Genomic DNA, 22,699 nt, shown 5'->3' with positions numbered 1-22,699 from the left:
GAGGATGATTCAAATGGATGATTCAAACGTGCGGCGGAACGAGGACGAGAACAGAAAGGACCATCGCATTGAGGAATGATAGGGAAAGGCACTGTGCCGCCTCTTCTTTGAAGGAGCTTGAGCTCAAAAAGCGAAGTACTGCCTGACACCAAGATGCAGGTGACCCTCATCCAAACCAAAATAAACTCTTTAAAGCAGGGAAATGCTACTCTGAGATGTCGTACGCGGGCTTAATGTCAGGACAGTTGAGGTTGACTTACCAGCTATTGATAGAGAACCTCACTTGTGACAAAGTTCAGGCATCGTATTAATGAGCTTGCCATCAGTTAATGGAAATAGCTCATATTCGAAAATATTTGTTTCTGTTTGCATCTCCTTTTTATTCATATTTGAAAATGTTCGATTCGATTTGTAGTGAGTTTTACCTTTTTTTTCGAATGTATTTTATTTGTGCATTTTACTAACCCCTCCCTTCTGATTTCTTTTTAAATAATGTAAATGCTACTCCTTACTGTTCAAACTGGTTTAAGTCGTCTTTTTAAAATTTTTAGCATGATTACTAGAAAGTGACAGCATCGGGCGACATCGGGCAGTCATGACATAAAACAAAATTCTGTATCACTCAGGGAATTTTGCAATGGCACTCAGGGAAAACCTTGAAAACTTGGGGAGTTTGGAAATGTCTACTTGGCAGACACCTTGCTGATCTCTGAGGTGATAAAGAGTGCATGAATATTTTTTGACAAGGTGTAGATCTGAGCAATAAAAGGTTTCTCGACCCTGTAGTGCCCAAGGCTCTTTTTAAGCTCTGAAAAAATATATATATATGCTTGGTGGTAATGCCATGCCGTCTTCCAAAGCAAAGTCTTGTTTCTGCAAAACTCATATAGAGAGGTAATGTAGTAGGAAAGGTACTGTGACAGCCAGCATGGTATGCTACTGTCCTTTACTTGGAAAGGTAAAAAGGTGACTGGAACGGCAGCAGTGATTATGTGCGATTGGTGGTGAAGGCAACATAACAGTGATGTCGTGAATCTTGATGCTAGTAAGCTGTTCTATCTTTTTAGGACTGGAAAGCAGCAGAATATTGCAGATTACTGTGAAACGAAGGGTTCTCCATGGATAATATTTGATAATGTGTCAACAGTTAGATTCTCCACACTGTTGGTGAAATGTCTGGAATCATGCCATCAAGTCAAGCGAGAAGCGAGAAGAGAAACCCTCACTTTATTGTGGAAAATTGCAACGCAGCAAATGCTTTCTGCATGCCTGTGCTAATGCTATCTGTGCCGACTCAAATGTCACTGACCGTTGTCATCATCGGCTAAAGATTCACTGCGGATCTTGCCAACTAGCTAGCCAATAAATGACCCAAAAGCCTGACAAATTGGGCTCGTCGGACATGTTATGAACATATACCAACAGCATGAAGAACACCAAATCGTAGGCACAGCATTGTGTTTGTGTGTGTGTCTTTTCGCTGCTAGTACGGCTTTAAGGATGTGCCCTCTGCCATCTGGAATACCCACTGTAGTGGCGCAGCAGTTTTGTCACTCTACTGAGCTCAATGCATGGGTACAAGTCCCGGCCACATCCTGATTAAAGCTGAATGCAAAAATTTGCAGTTTTCCCTGAAGGGCAAAGCAACGACTATGATAGCAAGGTACTAGAAAAGTTCATGAAGGCACAATTTAGGGGGCAGTACAAATTGCGGTAAACATCCACCTGCTGAATACACGTGGTGTCGTGTGCCCGAAGAACAGAGCCCGTCTGCGAGTACTAATGCTGGTGTGACTAGCGCCGGCAGCCGGGAGCGCGCACGTTTGTCCCAGAGCGACATTACGTGCCATCGCCTCCTTCACCTTCACCATGCCACACGCCCAGCACTGAGCGCACAAAGCCACGGATGCACTGTCGCACCCAGGACAGCAGGACAGTGCCTGCAACAGCTCGAGTGCACCCAAACTGTCCACTTAATTACTATTTTAATAAAAAAATGCTCATGTACCGTGCTTTGCTGGTCAAAGTTAGTCCATAGCCACTCACTAACAAAGTCCCTACCAAAGTTCAAAGCTGGGCTAGTTAGTTATTGCCATTACGATACATGACTGCACCACTAGGGAAGACTAATACGAACTGCGTGGGACGGGTGCTGGACATCAGCCAGTTTTATTTCACCGATGCTCGCAAACAATGTGCTTACATGCGAGTGTGCCTTTCATGCATGTAAGCATTGGTGAAATACAGCTAGTTGATGTCCAATGCCCGTCCTGTGCAGTGTTGTAGCCATGTATCCATACCGCACAGGATATGGCTTGCGTGGCCCCCCCAAAAAAGTGGGTGCACCTCTATCTGGCCATAAGTGACTGCCATACAAAACGAAGGCTTCAACAATCCTGATAGTTCAAAAATCGTACAAGACATTAAACCACCCCAATTCTTTGGCACGTGTTCACGGGACATATGTGCTCCCATCATCTTCCTGGCCCTTTAGAGCTGGCCCTAGTCTTATGTACTACTAAATGCAAAATGGTAGTGAGCTAGCATTACAGTCTGAAAAAGCCGTACTCTGCATGCACCGCAGTGGCCATGGCACCCTGCTCGTGAGCATAAGGTTGCCTGTCTGGCATTTGCTGGTTGCAATTTGATTGGCTCAAGTGCAAGAATGCTTGTTTTGCTTAGATTTAGATGCACATAAAATAACAACTAACAGTCAAAATTAATCCCGGGCTCTCCCAGTGCCGTGTCTCTTGTAGCCTACTAGTAGCTTTGCATTGTAAAACTGTAATTATTAGTTTTATTAAGGGCATTACCAAGGAGTATGCCAGGAAGTGCAAAGCCTTAGCTCACAGTCAACTCCGATGCTGCCTATTCAAGCACATGTGAAACATAGAAGTGTTGTACTCCTAAAACTGCTAGACCGATTTGAATTAAATTTGTTGCATTTGAGAGAGAAGGTCAAATTATAACGACGATAGGAAATTTAACTTAAGGCCTGAAATTTTCAATAAGAATTCCCAGAAATTGATTAAAAATTCAAGCACTAAGTTTACAAACCGGTAGCTCTGTATCAAAAGCAAATATCGCAGTTTTGTAAACTCCATTTGTTAGTGCATCTACAGTGCACTAACATATTTAACATTTAACATACAGCTTACATGAAATTGTTGCAATGCTTGTGAGGGTCCTGCAAGAGTCCTATTTACAAATTAGTGGTATATGTCAGAGTGGTGTATTAAACACCAAGTTCGCCTGGTTTACGTGTATTATTAGGTTCAGATTGAATAACCATGATATCATTTTCCACTTTTGAGTTAAGAGTTATAAACAAGACAGTTGTGTTTTCTGAAACTTAGCAATGTTCAATAATTTTTCTAAAGAAACTGATGGCATAAGTAAAGAATATGCTTCTTGCAGTCACTAGGGTTTAACTTTCTTTTTTCTAAATGCAACAAATCTCGTCACAATTGGTGCAGTGGTTGTCGAGACAAACTATTTCTCCATTCTCTTCTTTAGGTAGGAACTCCCAAGCTAAAGCTTCCTCTTAACATTAAATTATTTGAACAACCGTGTAAAGAATCTTAATAGAATTTGTAGCCATTGTGCCTAAATGATGCTTATCACAGGACAAATGTGAATTATTTGAAGGAAAAGGTCTCTCCTCGTAGCAGTTGTTCCAAGTAGTATTTCACAGTAGTGAAGAGGAATGGAGACCCTGTCTGGCCTGCAGTCAAAGATGTGCTTGGTTGTAGAAATATTCTTGGGCTTTCATGTTCTCCCACTCTACACAAACAGCGTTAGCTCTTCTGATTTCTTAAGCAGACCACATGACCTACCTGCATTGACTTGGATGCCTCCTAGTAGTACTCATTTGCATCCTAAACATATAGAAGAGTCGTAATATGTAATGTGATAAAAAAGACAGCATCTAATTCACTGAAATAATTCACCGAAGAAATAAAGAAATTACAAACAGCTCAGAAAGAACTGTGCCTAGTGAACGGCACATGAAGGTTTCATGGCTGCTAGCATCATCTCGCAACACATGCACAACTACACCACGTCTGCGCGCATCTTCTGCTCTGCCAATAGCCGCAGTGCTTCCAAGTGTTGCCAGGCCGGTGGCGAGTCTCGGTAAATGTCACACAGGGGGGCACTAGCTGGGGGCAGGTTTTCGCCGCAGAAGCAGCATGTGCAGGTCCATGACATTGGTGCCTGTGAGCCCCGTGATAAGGTGGTCGGCACCATTGTTCAAGGTGCGGAAGAAGTGGTGCGAGTCGTTGCGCGCCAGGTCTCCCGCAGCATCGATCCCCTGAGCAGAAGCCTCGGACACGGTCATGATGTGCGCCATGGCGCCTGCCGCATCTGTTGGCCCGTCTTGGCCATCTGTACCTGCATTGTTGAGATGCTTTATCAGCCTGCAGATTGTCGACACTTTGCTTTTCTTCAGTTGGCTTGTATAATTTGAAACTCTCCATGCATAAGGCTTGTAGACGATGGAAATGGCCTCTTATTTTGACTAATCACTGCACTTATTGGTGCGCTTACTAGCACAGAGTACAATCAAGCTATTTCCAATGCAAAGAGCACCTCTTTAATTGTTATGCCACAGAGCTTTTGCATACAAAGCCTTGTAAATTTTAGAGTATACTTCAGTTAACTCTTGCATGTTTCATTAATGCACCTTCAAATCAGCGTTGCACAGTCTTAAACGTGCTCTCCTCATTGTTTCAAAAAACAATGCTCCATAGCACAATCCCACCTGCTCCTATAGTCAAAATCATGAACCAATTGATCCAATTTTTATCGATTGGGTTGGTGTCAGCAAGCAAACTGATTTGTAATCTTATATCTTCCTCTCCTGGTCCCGACCTAATAAATTCAAAGATCTTAAAGTGCACAGAAGTTTATTTGTCTATAATGTTATTTAAACTTTTCTTGCAGTCCTTACAGTGCTCAGACCTGCCCAGGGACTGGGAAGTAGGGCAGGTCATTCCAATCCATAAATTGGGTAACATACAATCCAAAACCACCCTCAAATCTCACTAGCATTCTGTGCAAGATCTTTGAACACACCATCTTTTCACACGTCACGGGGTTCTCAGAAACCAACTCATTCTTTAATTCCTGTCAATATGGCTTTAGGAAAACGTTTTCCTGTGAAACACAACAGCTATCTTTTACCAATGATTTGTTTGCTAACGCCTATTCTGGTTTTTACACTGCATTCATATTTCTCGATTTTACCAAGGCCTTTGACAGCCTATCTCACAAGTTGCTCTCTCTCAAACTAGACGAACTAAACCTTGACCAAAATGTTCTCTCTTGGATTATAAAACATTTCACTAGGCCGTTAACAAGATGCAATTGCTGACAATATTCCTTCTGCTTCTTCACCTGTAACGTCTAGGGTGCCACGAGGGTCTGTCCTTGGACCTTTGCTTTTTCGTATTTTTATTGACAACTTGCCAGAAAGTGTGTTTCTTTGTTAAACTTTTCGCAGATGACTATGTGCTATACCACAGAATTACTAGCCCTGATGACTCTGTTAAACTGCAAAATGACCATGATAGAATTTCTTCTTGGTGTAATAACTGGAGCGTGAAACCTAATACTAACAAATGTAAATCTATGCATGCATCTCGTTGTCCAAATGTCACAACTAACTCGCTTCCTTACTTCCTCAACAGAACCGAACTAGACTCTGTAGAAGTATCTTGGTCTTTGCATCACGAACAACCTTTCATGGAAAGTACATATTAATAGCATAATTAACAATGCCAATTGTGCACTTCAGTTCCTACGATGTAACTTCAATTCTGTTCCAAGTCAACTTAAGCTAACCCTTTACAAAGCGCTTCTGGAGTCTAAACTTAAGTATGCTTCAACTGTACGGGATCTTAATCAAACTACTTTAATTTAACGAATTGAAAGTGTCCTAAATCATACTTCTCATTTTATTTTGTTCAATTATTCTTGTTATGCTGGTATTATGTCCATGGAACACACTCTTAACCGACCTGAACTATCATTCTGTCGCAAGTGGGCACAATTATGCCTATTTCATAAAATTCATCACTTCAAACCTATTCTCAAAGAGCAGCTTATAACACTTCCATCGTGCTTATTGTCTGGCTCAGGTCACAGCCCAAAAGTAGTAGTGCCGTTTTCTCGAATTAATTTCTACCAGAATCCTTTCATGTCGAGTCTGGATTTGAACCGCCTGCTCTCCTCTATCGCTACTATCCTGGGCACTGCAAGTTTCAAGACCGCGATGTACAACACAGCTCTGTAAAGCTTATTGCAGCACATCCTTTTTTTGTGGGAACCACTCCTTTCTGTAATGTCTTCGGGCCTAGAAACTATTTCAATTAATTAATTTCAATGATTACTAAATGCAGTTACAAAACAAATAAGTCTATACTGTTTTCTGCTAAACAAGGGCAAGACAATGTTCTGTTATTTACCCATTACCATGCTGTGCTGCCATTGTGCAGATTTGGGTTAGGACTTCCAGCACCAGCTGATAAAGGCAACAGCCTTAGATGGCTCATGTGTCAAAAAACCCATTGTCCAGCGTTATGGCACTAAAATTCAAGCTCCAAATCGGCTCCAAGCTCCAAGATATGGGAAAACCGGCCATATCTCCAAGTTGGATTCCAATTCACATCATGAAGGTTGAGAGTTGAGCCCACTACCTTTGGTGTTAGTTAAGGCAACATTAATTAATGCACTCTGACCCACGACCTTTGGTGGGAGAAAACCAGTAATAGGAAGCAACAATGCATTCGAATGAGAATGTCAAAGTAATTTAGTGAATGTCTCATGAGTGCACAGGCCTTCACCTTCATCCTCTTTAGTGCATGCTAAAGTGACTGTCAACCTTTCTGTTATTTCATTGCTTTGTACACTATGGCTTTAGATTGCTTACTGGTTATGCTATATCCTGGTCACATGGTGCACTTTCAATCGTCATAAAGCCCAACCGCAATTGGCTCCCTTTCACAGCTTACACAGAAGAGCCAACTGTGATTGAAAAATTACAAATCAGATCGGGCTCGATCATGGTCTAAAGTGCTCCGTGTGACTGGGGTATTAGTCTCCAACCAAAACTTTTTTTTTTTTCAAAACTTCTGAGTCAACTAAGCAGCTTTCTCAAGGGCGTGGTTGACTGAGGTTAAAGCTTACCATGTTTACAGGAATACAAGGCAAGGATTCTCTGATTAGAATGTGATTTACTGTTAAAGCTTGTATCATTATAAGTGTGTTCAACTATAATAAAAGAGCACTTATGAAGCTTAATTAACTTGCAATGCTGTTTTCTTCAAAATAATAAATTTAACCTTCCATTACAGCCATTTAAGGCAGCAGTGCCACCTGTATTCCATTCTAGCGCATCTTCTGGCTCACCGAACCTCTTCAAATGGTAAGAGCAGCTTTTTTGTTTATTGCAGAGGGGTAATGTACTAATACAGCGCACATTATTTTTGTCTTTTGTGTTCCCTAAAGTATTGCTCTCACGTGTTCTGTACACATAACAAGACTGAAACCAATAAAGGCTATGTACCCAGTCTGTGCTATGGCATATGAACAAAAGCACGTGCTATAGCATGTGCCACACACCCGGAGTTCAAAAATGTACTCAACATACCTGCTGCGAGCACGATGAGCTCAATGCGCTGTGGTTGCAACTGGCTGTGTTTGAAGAGCCGGTCAAGCTCGATGGCGGATGCCAGGACCAGCTCCTGGCAACGGCCTCCCTTGCCCGGCCCCGTCACATTCACTGTCGTCTCACCGGCAGCCACCACACAGATGGGCCGACCCATGTCGAAGGCCCGCTCCGCCGACTCCTTCAACTGCTCCAGGTCACGGTAGCGGACCTGGATGTGTTTGTTCGCCATTCCTCTCACAAGCACCAGAGTCCAAATCCTAAGTGGCATCAGATGCTCTGACAAGACCAGGTCCAGAGAAGAGAGTGAGGTATGCAAAGAGACCTGCGAAACCTTGAGCTGCTTCTTAATTCCTTGTGCACTTATTCTTTGTGGTATAAACAAGCACATTTAACATGTGTGCATGCTACCGTACGAGTGTTAAGTAGGCTCTGCGACACTTGCTGTTATAGGCAGAAAGTTTTCGTATTTACAAGTGGGGGGGGGGGGGAGGCTTTCCGAACCATATATATATATATATATATATATATTATTGCACTTGAAAACACTTCATGTGACCTCGAAGAATTGTTCACTGATGTGACAGCCTTATATGAGAATTCACTAGACCTCATAGTAAGAGACAGTTCAATTTCAGAGCCTGAGTCCTCTCCCATCACCAAGAATCTGGCATCTCTCGATGGTGTAATCTACCTTCGTGTAATTGTCGTATACTTCGCTATGACTAATACTGCTTCGCTTTTCCGGCAAAACTGCAGCCTCTCTCTGCCTTTTCTTTTTCTGTGAGTCTGACTATAGGCACTCCTGCGCATGACTGCTGTTGATTCTGATTTCCAGTGAATCCGGCTTGGCCTCATTTCAGCGACTGAGCAAATTATACAGGGTGCCCCAACTATCATGCACCAAGACTTAAGAAGAGAGCAGTTGCATTGCTCGAAGAAAATCTAGTGGATATTGTTTCTAATACAGTGGAGTAGCTGCCAGTAATTATTTTGTTTCTGAAATTTAATTTGACAATTGCAATTTATGTAATTTGAGAAGTACTGTCGTAATTATCAAAGTGTCAGTGAGGCATCATCAAATAAAAGCGAAATAAACAGACCAGGAAGTGACCCACGTGTTGAGAAAAGGCAATATCGATGTGCTCAAGAAAGTAAATAACCACTTTTAAATGAGCCTAATTGGCAATAGGGACACCTGCACACACAAAAAAATACATCAGATTTCAGTGTGCCCTTATATATGAATTTGTAACCGCCGTTGAACACCAGCTGCTGCCTAGAGGATCTGTTTGAATAGGTGTCCTTCTACAGCTATGCAGTACTGAGTCCGCTTTATCACATCTTCAGTGGCTTTCTTGATGACCGATGCTCGAATTCTACGGCAGACATCTGTTATCCTTGTCTTGAGCTAATCTGACGTCCATCTCGATCATGTAAGCACAATCTTTCACATACCCTCAAAGAAATAAATGAAGTGGAGAGAGGTCAGGTGACCTAGCTGGCCAATTTACAGGCCTGTGCCTTCCAATCTATTGCGCATGAAAAATCGCATCCGGCCAGTTTCGTGCTTGGCTTCTGCTGTGTGCTGGTGCTCCATCTTGCTGATACCACAGAAGTGGAAGGCATGACAGCAGGACTTGGCTGAGAAACTCATCCACCACTCCTTCAAGGATTTCATCCACGTAACGCTGTTTGGTCAGTGTGTGACCGAAGAAAGTGGGACTGATTATAGCACCGGCGTAAGTTCCACACCCCACATTGAATGACCACTAGTACTGGTGCTGATTGCGCTTGACCGAGTGTACATTGTGGTCACTCCAATAGTCACTCCATTATGCAAATTCACCTGGGTGTTTCTCTGAAAATTGGCTTCATCTGTGCACATGATGTTGCTCAAAAAGTTCAGCGAGTCATAGACTTTTGTGAGGACCCAATTAAAGAAATCTAGATGATTGTACAGGTCCCTATCTTCCAAGCATTGGTGTTGGTTAAGGTGGTACAGGTGAAAGGCCGTCATTTAGAATCCTCCTAACTGATGGCTTGGAAATTGGTACCTGGGCAGCCGCATCCCGCACGCTAGCATCAGGGTTTGAGGCCATAAATGCTAGAACATCCATGCATAGGCTAGGACTCAAAGATGGAGTCTTACGCCGCTGTTTATAGAAGCTGTTAGTTTCTCTCAAGTTTTCATCATTTCTGATGAGAGTAGACTGACTCGTTTGGTCTACCGCCACACTTCCCGTGACTGATTTATAGTTGCAGCCTTCCTCTTGTTGCCATTTGCAGCTCCCAAGGCAAGGATCATTTCTACCATCTGCACATTACAGAAAGACATGGTGACTGGGCCAAAACAAAACATACCTTTAAACATTTGCACTGACATTGTGAATTCGCTTTTGTGGCGATAGGTTTTGTGGCAAAAAAAAAAAAAAACCCATCCGTCCACTTTATCTATGCTAAGACAACAGCTATCACAGTTTGTTTCCAACTAACACCAAATGCGACGTGTTACTTCGACTGAGGCTTGGCAGATAAGGCACTAGCTTGATCACTATGTATTTTTCTTTATTTCCTTTATTTCGTTCTGGCTAACTCAGAGAGAGCTTGTTCAAGGGCGCTGCTTTTGGTAGGGGTGGGAGCGCAGTCACCTGGTATTTTTCAAATTTGATGGGGTTTATTTATCATCGGAAAAAATTTGTACGTTATTAGTACATCACTGAAAATACCGCAGTTAGATGTCCTTTGGCTGTGCCTACAAATGTCTCGCTGACACTTTCATAACTAGAATATTACGTCTTCAGTTAGAAAATTAATTACAATTACCTAAATAAATCTCAGCAATGAAAAAATTACTGGCAGCTACTCTACTGTACTGGAAACAATATGTACCAGGTTTTCTCCCGAGTAATGCAATTGCTCTTTTTTTTTTAGTTAAGTGCATGATAGTTAACTGGCACATCCTGTATATATTTATGACCTCCGCATGCACGTGACGACATTTCCATTTCTAATAAATGTTGTAAACTATGAGAAGAGATTTTTTTATTCATGAGTCGTTAGCAATGCTTAATGGAAAGAGAAGCAGTACTGACACACACATCATTCATGTGCATTTCACACGCCGTTGATAAAAGACTCCGCCGAAAGGGCCGGTGAAGTATGCAGGTTTTTTTCAGGGTCAAAAAAGAATGCAAAGCAATTTGAAACGAGATGGACATATAGCAAAATATTCATTCTCTAAGCATAGGCTATTTATACCATTAGAAATAATTTTTAATTGGCTACCTCCTTCTTTTTAAACACATAATAAACTTTGTCCTGTGTATATATTTAACTATATTGCGTATGTGCATGGTGTTTGCAGAGGAAATTTAAAACAATGTTGATGTGAGAAAATACGGATGAGGCAGCTGCCGCTGGTACTTCTAATGTGGTTGTTTTCCTATTGTCAGGGTTTGCAGAAATAAAACAAAGTATGAATTAAGATCCGTGCATGTCTGCGCCAACAATGATGCAGTAAGCTATTAGTCACAACAAAATTTTAAGTGAAAAGGTCGAGGCAAGTCAAAAGAAACCTCAAATGATGTGGGTGACAAAACTCTGGCAATGACACATTAGGTGGTGCGGGGGAGGGCTGAAAACTCCGGAGGAGGCTCGGGCCCTGGAGCCCCCTCCCCCTCCCCCCCCCCTTAGTCGGCGCCTATGCTTCCTGTACATGTCACATAAGCTTGCATAGTTGTAAGCCAAGGCAATTATAAGTCTTGTACAAGCAGCCAAGAGCCCATAATTTCACTTGGAAGCCTGCCTGCCCTTTCTTTATCAGCTTTCCAGAGTGCTACCTCTTTCTGCACTTTTGTGCAAAAGTGAGCATGATGGTTACTAACTGAATATAATTAATAAATGTCATGGCTAAGCAGCACGTCTGCCAAAAGCAACAGCAGAGGAATCTCAACATTGATGAAGTGGTGGCTCCATCTGGTGATGACGAAACATAGCAGTGGTAATGTAAAAAAGTGGTAATACAATGCAACGATAGTGTAAAACAGCACCAATGCACTGGCACTATGGCTGCCAAGAAGGCAGCATGACGGGCATTAGAGATCATGCCAACAGGCAAGGTCCACAGCGCACCTCTCCAGCAATGGCGGCCATAAAGTAATGGAAGCCAGTTTTGAAGATGACTCTTTTGCCGTACTATAATAGACACTAACCACAATGAAAAAGAGAAAAAAGTTTCAGGAGTTGAAAATTAATAGTATTTGCATGAACAAAGGCACAACAATGTGAAAGGAGTGCATATAACACCAGAGATGGAGCAACTACTTTTTTTACTTATGTGATATGCAAGCTGAATTTTACATTGGAGTTAAAAAAAAGACTCTTCGCAATGCTGGTGATTTGCCTGCTCTATTTATTAGGCATCTTGAACAGAATGAATAATTAAAACTGAAACATACTTGCATCAATACAGAGTTGTCAACTTATCCAAACATTGCAAAAATTTTAGGCTGATGCTGCAGTAGCCATGTAAAATAACAAGAACTGTGGCAGATTCAATGCCCTTGTTAGAATCAACGTTAAGTGATGCTTTATTGAAACATTTCAATGAAATGCTACGCAAAAAGACGCAAGATGCATGCAATTTCATTTGATGTCCAAGTATGCACAAGGTTCAGCTGCTGATGTTCTCCCATCGCAGATGTCTTGTGTCATTTGGCTTCGTGGTAATGCATGAGTGACTGTTTGTGTTCAACCCCGCATTGTTCAGAATAGCAAATATAGGCCTGGCCAGCACGATGGTAAGATGCAAAGACCTCCATCATGGGACCTACATGACTGCAGATTACACCGTCCCTCAGATTGGCCCACTTTCGATTACACCATCGATTACACCATCAACGGGGTCGGCCCACTTTACTCAGTGAAAAGCAGATAGAGCAAAAGCACTAAAACATGGGAAGGAAGGCAAAGAAAGCTTCACTTTGAAAGGAAATATGCACTTGAAGGTGTATACAGTAGAACGTCGTTCATTCATCCTGAAAAAAAAAAAAGCAATAAAGAATGCACTAACTGGGAAAACGTACATTCCAAAGTCACTAAAAAATTTAGCAGAGTCAATGACATGTGCAATGTGATTGCCTATTAAAAGCATGCAGTGCGCTTATCCAATGGCATCACGCTACAAGCACTATAAAACAGATAGGTGAAGATGCTTATCGCAATAGGGCTGGCAGTGACAGCTGTGAATTTCGATGAGTGATCACCTGAAAAAACATTTGCTTGTACCAGAAGAGGAAACTGGGTGTGCGCTGATGAAATTTTCCCATGAAATGGCCGGGCGAGTATTGCAGGGAAGCTGATGTGGTTGGTGGCAACTGTTCTCGATCACGCATGCCTCGAGCCTTTTCTTGTGTATACAGGATATAGCAGCCGGCAAACATATCCTATGATCACAGTTTGGGGATTTTCTGAACATTGTCAAAAGATTGTGTTTGCCAGGAACGCATTATTCGGTAAAAAAGAAGCATAATTAACTGTATTGGGTCATGTATTGTGCTTCCAATTGCGAATATTGAAACTGGATCATATTGTTAGGTTGCAGAAGTCACATACAAAGATGTAATTACAATATTTACATGAGAGACAACAATGCATAACAAGATGACTGTCGAGAATGATCCCACCTCTACACATCAAATCATCTTCTTCTGATGTGCACCACTCCGGGTTGCTCCATGACATAACCCCTGCATGTAAAGGCGCTATCTCTGTGCTAACTATAAGGGACGTGAGCTCGCAGCAAAGTAAGGCTTCAGCCGGGACCCAAGCACAACGTTTGTGGGGACACGCGAGTCTGCAGTGGAGCGATCTCGTAGTTGACATCGCCAAGCTGATGCAATATCGTGTAGGGCCCTGTGTAGTGTTGCAGCACCTTTTCAGACAAGCCGACACACCGACACGGTGTCCATAGGAGCACAGTGGAGCCAGGAGGAAATCGAATGTCCCAGTGTCAGCTGCCGTACTGGATCTTCTGTGTGGCCTGAGACATAGTGAGCCGGGATCTGGTAATCTGGCATGCCGTGGAAGCCCGAGCGAAGACATCTTGAGCATATTCAGTGGGAGTGCCCGTCCAGGAAGGAAGCAGTATGTCAAAGGGCAAAGAAGAGTGGAGGCCGAACAGAAGGTAAAAGGGTGAAAAGCCAGCGATGTCGTGACGGGACAAATTATAGGCGAAGGACACGAAGGATGACATGCTGTCCCAATAACTGTGGTCATCAGAAACGTACATAGACAGCATTTCTGTCAACATGCGATTGAGCCGCTCCATCAATCCGTTTGTCTGCGGGTGGTAGGCGGTGGAAAGCTTGTGCTTGGCAGAACAGGAGTGAAGTAGGTCTTCAACTACTCCAGACAAGAAGGTGCAGCCACGATCAGTGAGGAGATGCAGAAGTGCGCCGTGATGGAGGATGACGTCATGTAAAGGGAAATCTGCCACCTCAGTTGCACAGCATGTGCGCAAAGCTCGCGTGATCGTGTACCGGGTCGTGTCATCAGTCGCGACAACGACCCACTTATTGCCAGATTTTGACGTCGGAAAAAGGCTGAGAAGATCGAGACCGACGCAAAAGAATGGTTCTGAGGGCACATCGATGGGGTGAAGGCGTCCAGTGGGCAGCACAGCAGGTTTTTCTTGGTGCTGACAGAGCGCACAGGCTGCAACATAGTGGTGCACCAAGCCATACAGGCTTGGCGGCACTGTACGCGGTCATAAGTATGTGAAACACCGAGGTGGCCTGGAGAAGGGACGTCATGCACATATGCTCAAGAACAGATGTCCGGAGATGGCATGGTACAACGAGTAAAAATTCTGGTCCTTCAGGGCATAAGCTGTGACGGTAGAGAACATAGTCGCGGAGCACGATCATGCGGAACATGGGCTCCAAATGTCCAGAGTTTGGACGATTGATGAGAACATGTAAGCAGTCATCATGCCGTTGTTCAGTGCAGATGTCATGCAGATCAGAAATGGCCAGGATGCAAGGGTCCGTGTCATGCGCGTCGTATTCAGGGCAGTCGACAGAATGTCAAGAGAGGCAGTCGGTGTCCCTGTGCAAATGGCCTTACTTGTATAAAACAGCAAATGAATATTCTTCGAGCCGTAGCGCCCATCTACCCAATCGTCCGTAGGGTCTTTAAGTGAGGAGAGCCAGCTCAAGGATTGGTGACCAGCAATCATGGAAAACGTGCGGCCATACAAGTAGGGATGGAATTTGACAACTGCCCAAACTAACGCCAGGCACTCCCATTCTGTAATTGAAAAATTCCTCCCGGCATTGTAATTACACATTGCATTACACTGCCATTGAACAAGTACAGCCACACACGTCTCTTTTTTCATGCTCACTAACAGGCCCCGTAATTTTTATACAATTGACAATACTCTGATCGAACAGGTTGAGTGTTTTAAATATTTGGGAGTATTTTTCATATCTGACTTAGCTTGGGACAAGCATGTAGATTCTGTCACGAGAAAAGCCTTTAAAAAGCTAGGACTCCTTAAAGGGGCCCTGAACCACCCCTCGGGCTTGGTGAAATAACATAGTCCACGGGTAGCATATGCTGTTGTGAACATCTCAGCCAAGTTCTGCTGTCGTAGGTGGTCCGTGGAGCTCGCAAGCGGAGCACGAAATCACTTTGTTCTCAAATGCTCTCGTTTCAAAAACCCCAATGCTCCTCGCTTTTTTGTGTGTGCTCTATTTCATCATAAAGCACACTCCAATATGCGGCTGCTATTGGTTGCTGCGCTCAGCTAAACCGCAGCCGCCATGAGGTGCCGCCACATGTCCAGTGGCTAAGCTCACTGCGGCTCTCTGAGGACAGCCGCGTTTGACTTACGTTTAGCGCGGCATAGGCACCAGTGGCTAAGCGCACTGTGGCTCTCTGAGGACAGCTGCGTTTGACTTATGTTTAGAGCGGCACAGGCACCAAATCGGAAATTTGAACTGCGCGCCTCGGTGACGTCTCCGCCATAGCCTTCGCAGTGCAAGATATTCGAGGAGGAAGCAGAGCGCAGCTGAGGCCGTGTTTGATTGCCGATAACTCCTAACGGAGTTATCGGCAAGGCATGACCAGGCAGGATTCCGTAAAGGCAACTCAACAATATATCATATTCACACTATCAATCAGGTGATAGAGAAATGTGCGGAATATAACCAACCCTTATATATAGCTTTCATTGATTACGAGAAAGCGTTTGATTCTGTCGAAACCTCAGCAGTCATAGAGGCATTACGGAATCAGGGTGTAGACGAGCCCTATGTAAAAATACTGAAAGATATTTATAGCGGCTCCACAGCCACCGTAGTCCTCCATAAAGCAAGCAACAAAATCCCAATAAAGAAAGGCGTCAGGCAGGGAGATACGATATCTCCAATCCTATTCACAGCGTGTTTACAGGAGGTATTCAGAGACCTGGATTGGGAAGAATTGGGGATAAAAGTTAATGGAGAATACCTTAGTAACTTGCGATTCGCTGATGATATTGCCTTGCTTAGTAACTCAGGGGACCAATTGCAATGCATGCTCACTGACCTGGAGAGGCAAAGCAGAAGAGTGGGTCTAAAAATTAATCTGCAGAAAACTAAAGTAATGCTTAACAGTCTCGGAAGAGAACAGCAATTTACAATAGGCAGCGAGGCACTGGAAGTCGTAAGGGAATACATCTACTTAGGGCAGGTAGTGATGGCGGATCCGGATCATGAGACGGAAATAATCAGAAGAGTAAGAATGGGCTGGGGTGCGTTTGGCAGGCATTCTCAGATCATGAACAGCAGGTTGCCATTATCCCTCAAGAGAAAAGTATATAATAGCTGTGTCTTAGCAGTACTCACCTACGGGGCAGAAACCTGGAGGCTTACGAAAAGGGTTCTACTCAAATTGAGGACGACGCAACGAGCTATGGAAAGAAGAATGATAGGTGTAACGTTAAGGGATAAGAAAAGAGCAGATTGGGTGAGGGAACAAATGCGAGTTAATGACATTTTAGTTGAAATCAAGAAAAAGAAATGGGCATGGGCAGGACATGTAATGAGGAGGGAAGATAACTGATGGTCATTAAGGGTTACGGACTGGATAGGGGCGGCAGAAAGTTAGGTGGGCGGATGAGATTAAGAAGTTTGCAGGCATGGCATGGCCACAATTAGTACATGACCGGGGTTGTTGGAGAAGTATGGGAGAGGCCTTTGCCCTGCAGTGGGCGTAACCAGGCTGCTGCTGATGATGATGATGATGAACTCCGTTTCTGCTGAATGCATTGAAGTACTTTTTGTGGCAAAGTGGTTCTGAAATAGCCTATCTTCACTTCAAATGTATTTCTCCACTTCGATAAAAAGTGGTTCAGGGCCCCTTTAAGCACTGACTATCACTCGCAAACTCGGAAACGAAAATGCATGCATACACATCCCTTATAAGGTCTTCTTTAGAGTATGCATCAATCATATGGCATCCAAATAACGCTAGTCTTACAAAACGGCTGGAATCAGTTCAGAATAAGGCTGCTAAGTTTATTTTATCTTCTTACTCAACACACACCAGCGTTTCCCTTTTAAAGCGCACACTTAATCTTTTAAACGTTGACACTAGACGCAAGTTCTTACATTTGTCTTTCTTCCACTCTTTATATTTTGGTGACTCTGGATATGCGGCTACACGCATTGTTCCTGCGCATCATATTTCCACACGTACCGATCACATACACAAGGTATCACCTATTTTAACAAAAACAGTAAAATATCAAACATCCCCCCTTTTGTTATCAATTAAAGAATGGAATGTGTTACCGGAAAACGTTGTGACAATAGGGGAAACTGCTTCTTTCCAGTAAGCCCTACTTGCCCATCTCGAACCAAGAACAGTGCAGTAATGTGAATGTAAAGACTATGACTCGATTCATGCAAGATTTCCATGTCAGCAGAGTACATAATTATCAAATTTTGTTATGCCAAGCTGAATGTTGCATTGCCATGATGTTTTTCTCCCTTTTGCAACTGTACAATGTGCCGGTTTTCTGTGCATGCCTTTTTTTTTTCTGTTGTATGTGATGCAAATTTGGATTGTGTAAATTTCCCCCCTATGTAATGCCCCTAGGCGCCCTTAGGCTATGTAAATAAATAAAATAAATAAATTCCATGGCCACTGGCATCCGTGTGCAGTTCAGTGGCAGCAGATGGATCATAATAAGCCAGCAATGGGGGAGCCATGAGCAAGCATACGAGGGCGGAGAAGGCTTTGGTTTGAGCAAGGCCCCATGTGAAAGGACTGTTCTTCTTAAGCAAGTTGGTGAGTGGGCGAGAGATTTCGGCAAAATTCTTGATAAAACGACGGTAATATTAGCATATCCCAACAAAGCTTCTTACGTATGTGGTGGAAGACGGAACAGGAAAGTTCTGGACAGCGTGAATCTTGTCTGCGACAGGTTGAACACCAATGGCACTGACGAGAAGGCCAAGAACGGTAATTTGATGACGTACAAAGTACCACTTGGATAAGTTCAATTGTAGGCCGGCACGTCGGAAAACAGCAAGAACAGCCGATAGATGCAGTAGATGACTCGTGAAAGTTGGTGAAAAGACTATGATATTGTTACGGGAAGGAAGAAGCGTGCGTCTATTTACAGATGGCTTTTAATGGCTGAGCCAGCAAGCGTAGAGCAGCGATAATGCTACACTCTTCTTCGTCGTCTCCAAGGCCACCATCATCGTCCTCCTTTTCCCACATTACCGACTGTGTCATCACCCCCGTTGGAAAAAGCAACTTATTGGTGTGGCTCATCGGTCTGAGAAAGGTAGGGTTTGAGGCGGCTGACGTGGATGGATGTCAGAGAGAGGTGAAGGCACCGTGGCATCCAGCGGAGACACTTCATATGTGACAGGGGTCACCTGGCGAAGGATGCGGTAAGGGCCATAGTACCGCGAGAGGAATTTCTCCGAAAGACTAACACGCCGAGTTGGATACCAAACTAGCACAAGAGCACCTGGTTCGTTGTGCACGTCGTGATGGCGCTGGTCGTAACGGCACTTCTGGCGGGTCTGTGAAGCAGAAAGACGAATGCGGGCAATCTGGCGTGCTTGGGTCGCTATGGCTATGACATCCCGAGTGTACTCTGTCGGCGAGTCGAGTGTGGTCGAAAGGAGAATCTCGAAAGGCAAAGTCGGCTCACGGCCGAAGAGGAGATAGAAGAGTGAATATCCAGCTGTGTCGTGGCGCGAGGAATTGTAGGCGAACGTGACAAATGGTAGAGCAATGTCCCAGTCGCGATGATCGGAGGAAACATACATTGCTAACATGTCAGTTAATGTGCGGTTAAGGCGTTTGGTAAGACCGTTAGTTTGAGGATGGCAAGCGGTAGCAAGTTTGTGTTTAGTAGCACATGATCGAAGTAGGTTGTCTATGACTTTGGCAAGAAAGTATCTGCCAAGATCGGTGAGAAGTTGACGAGGTGCACCGTGATGCAAGATAACGTCGTGAAGCAAGAAATCAGCGATGTCTGTGGCACAGCTGGTCGGTAGGGCTCTAGTAATGGCATAGCGAGTTGTATAGTCCATAGCCATGGCAATCCACCTATTTCCGTCATTTGATATAGGGAATGGTCCGAGAAGATCAATGCCAACGCGAAAAAAAGGGTCGGCCGGTATATCCAAAGGTTGCAGCAGTCCGGCGGGAGGCACAGCTGGTCTTTTCCGGCGTTGACACAACTTACATGCGGCAACATAGCACCGGACGGAGCGGTTGAGACGGGGCCAGAAAAACCGTCACCGAATTCGGTTATAGGTCCGCGTGACGCCAAGGTGTCCAGCAGCGGGAACGTCGTGCAGTTGCTGCAGTACAATCTGTCGCAGATGAGACGGAATGACGGTTAGGAGCTCGGGCTAGTCGGGGTGCATGTTGCGGCGATACAGGATGCCATTTTGTAGTACGAACATGTGAAGGGATGGGTCAGACGGATCAGAGAGCAGGCGTTCGATAATGGGGCGTAACGACTCATCGCATTGTTGTTCAGCGCCAATGTCTTGCAAGGCAGAGAGCGAAAGAACGCAGATCGGTGCGACATCCACTAAACCGTCTGGTACATCGATGGGATGACGAGACAGGCAGTCGGCGTCCTGATGTAGACGACCCGACTTGTAGACCACAGTGTATGTGTATTCCTGTAGCCGTAGGGCCCAGTGACTGAGGTGTCCGGTGGGATCCTTGAGGGAGGAAAGCCAACAAAGGGCATGGCGGTCGGTTGTAACTGTAAATGGTCGACCATATATGTAGGGTCGGAACTTGCCCACTGCCCAAATGAGGGCGAGACACTCGCGCTCAGTAATCGAGTAATTGTGCTCTGCGGGAGAGAGGAGGCAGCTGGCGCAGGCAATGACGCGGTTGTGCCCACATTGGCGTTGAGCTAAAACTGCGCCGATGCCGTAGCCATAGAGAAAGAAGCCGTAGCCACTGGCGTCAGTGCGGATTTCTGTCGGAGCGGAGCCATAGCGGAGCCGTCAGAATGGGCGGGAACAGGAGGTGTGGTGAGCAGCGTGATGAGCTGTGAGAAAGCAGACGCCTGTTCAGAGCCCCAACAGAAAGGAACGTCTTTTTTCAGGAGGTCAGTCAGGGGACGAGCAACATGGGCGAAATTTTCCACAAACCTGCGGAAGTACAAGCAAAGGCCAATAAAGCTGCGAACATCTTTGGCACAAGTTGGTACGGGGAAATTCTGCACAGCATGAACTTTAGCGGGGTCGGGGCGAATGCCTGACAAATCGACGAGGCGAGCATGGTTATTTGGGGTGACCGAAGTGGCACTTGGACGAGTTGAGCTGTAAGCCAGCGGTGCGAAAAACAGAAAGAACAGATGAAAGTCTTTCAAGATGCGTCGCAAAAGTTGAAGAGAATACGATGACGTCATCCAAGTAGCACAAATAGATGGACCATTTCAAACCACGTAAGAGCATGTCCATCATCCGTTCAAAGGTCACCGGGGCATTGCACAAGCCAAAAGGCATTACCCGGAACTGATATAGGCCGTCTGGTGTGACGAATGTGGTCTTTTCACAGTCCATTTTATCCACGGCAATTTGCCAATATCCAGAGCGAAGGTCTATAGATGAAAAATAAGTGGCACCGTGGAGACAATCCAGAGCATCGTCAATGCGGGGAAGTGGATATACATCTTTCTTGGTGATCGTGTTTAGATGACGATAGTCAATGCAGAATCGCCAGCTGTTATCCTTCTTTTTGACGAGAACAACAGGGGACGCCCACGGGCTGGAAGAGTGTTCAGTAATCCCTTTGGCAAGCATCTTGTCAACCTCGTTCTGGATAACTTGTCGCTCAGAAGGCGACACCCGGTATGGGCGTCGGCGAACAGGTGCTGCTTTGCCGGTATTTATACAATGCTTGACGACCGCAGTTTGACACAAAGGGCGATCATTCAGGTCGAAAATGTCGGAGTAGGACTCGAGGAGGCCACGGAGCTCTGTGGCTTGTTGGGTTGAGGGGTCTGGTGTAACCATCTTTGTAAAGTCGTCGGTCGGGGCTGATGCAGAAGGCGCAGAATGAGCATTGGCCGAAGGCGGCGCAACAAATAGAGCGGAAATGTGCAACTCGTGCGTCAATGACAACATGGCTAGAGACATGCCTCGAGGAATTACTTGTGGGCACTGTACGAAATTTAGGATGGGAAGACATGTCTGATTGTCCGCAACAGAAACGATAGTGTGCGGGAAGGAGACATTGTGAGAAAGCAGGACTGAAGTCGCGGGAGTAAGGACATAGTCTCAGTCAGGTACAGGTGGGCAGGCTAAGACAGGGATGCAGGTTGCTGCAAGAGATGGCAGGCGTATAAAATCCGCGGAACAAAGCTGAGTTGGAGCATGAGCAGGAAGGTCAACGGGGACAGGTAGTGGTAGGTCAAGTTGTACAACGCCGGCGGAACAGTCAATCAGAGCAGAATGGGCGGCCAAAAAGTCGAGTCCGAGGATAATATTGTGGGGGCAACGTTCGAGCACGCTAAACAAAATGGACGTGTGGCGACCGGCGACACTGACACGAGCAGTAAACATTCCAAGTACAGCCAGAGTTCCACCGTCGGCGACCTGGAGCAGTCGAGTCGGAGCAGGAGTCAGTACTTTCTTCAAGTAAATTCGAAGCTCCACACTCATAATGGAAATTTGGGCTCCAGTGTCGACGAGTGCTGTAACGGGCAAACCATCCACGTCCAGAAGGTTCCGATTAATAAGCAGGGTCAGCAGAGGAATTTGAGGCCGGGGTTCTAGAGCAGCGTCACCTCCAGGAGCTGCCCCAGTTAGTTTCCCATCGGAGAGTGGCGACGGTAAGCTGGGGATGGAGAGCGACACAGCTGGGGCGAACGGGAGCGGCGACTATGTGGTGATGGCGAGCGGCTGGTCGCGGTGGCTCGAGCGTTGTCAGGAGCGTCTTCAACCTCGGTGGAGAGTGATGGCGGGCGAGGATTCAGTGGGGAGCGGCGGTAGGCGGGAAAGCTTGGTCGAGAGTGGGATGGCCAGGAACTTCGACAGTGGCGAGAGATGTGGCCCACACGTCCACAGTTAAAGCAGATGGGTCTATCGTCATGTGTGCGCCATTCGGCCGGGTTGCGATAGCTCGGATATGGACTGTATTGGCTCCGGTGAACAGGGGCAGAGGCAGCAGACGAAGCAAATTCAGGACGGCTGGCGGAGCAGATGGACGGAAGGCCCACATTGGCAAGTTCTTGGCGAATTACCGACTGAATGAGCGACACAAGCGGCCGGGAATCGTCAAAGCACTGCGTCACTGGTGTGGCAGGAGACGCTGCTTCGATTTCTCACCGAACGATATGTACGACATTCTCGCAGGAGGTGGGCTCACGCGGCGGACAAACGTCTTCGCACGTCGACGAAGCTGCGGTATTAGGTAGACGCGTAAACTGTTGAACTATGCGGCAACTCTTCGCGTCTTCAAAGCGGCGACATTCGTTAATGATTT

At 45.2% G+C, this 22,699-nt stretch overlaps 1 protein-coding gene across 6 annotated transcripts in view; it reads right to left on the bottom strand.

Moving 5' to 3' along the window:
• Nucleotides 1–3,905: 3,905 nt before the first annotated feature.
• LOC142584776 (glycerate kinase) overlaps nucleotides 3,906–22,699 on the bottom strand; it is a 69,215-nt gene continuing 50,421 nt past the window's right edge. For all 6 annotated transcript variants that reach the window (XM_075695028.1, XM_075695031.1, XM_075695032.1 and 3 more), the window contains 2 exons: nucleotides 7,652–7,880; nucleotides 3,906–4,392 (listed from right to left, as the gene is read on the bottom strand). In XM_075695028.1, the coding sequence (XP_075551143.1) occupies nucleotides 4,157–4,392; nucleotides 7,652–7,880 (465 nt within the window). In that variant the 3' untranslated portion in view covers nucleotides 3,906–4,156. The remainder of the gene's footprint in view (nucleotides 4,393–7,651; nucleotides 7,881–22,699) is intronic.

This window comes from Dermacentor variabilis, chromosome 6, assembly GCF_050947875.1.
Source record: "Dermacentor variabilis isolate Ectoservices chromosome 6, ASM5094787v1, whole genome shotgun sequence".
NCBI lineage: Eukaryota > Metazoa > Arthropoda > Arachnida > Ixodida > Ixodidae > Dermacentor > Dermacentor variabilis.
This window is presented reverse-complemented; position numbering and strand designations above follow the sequence as displayed.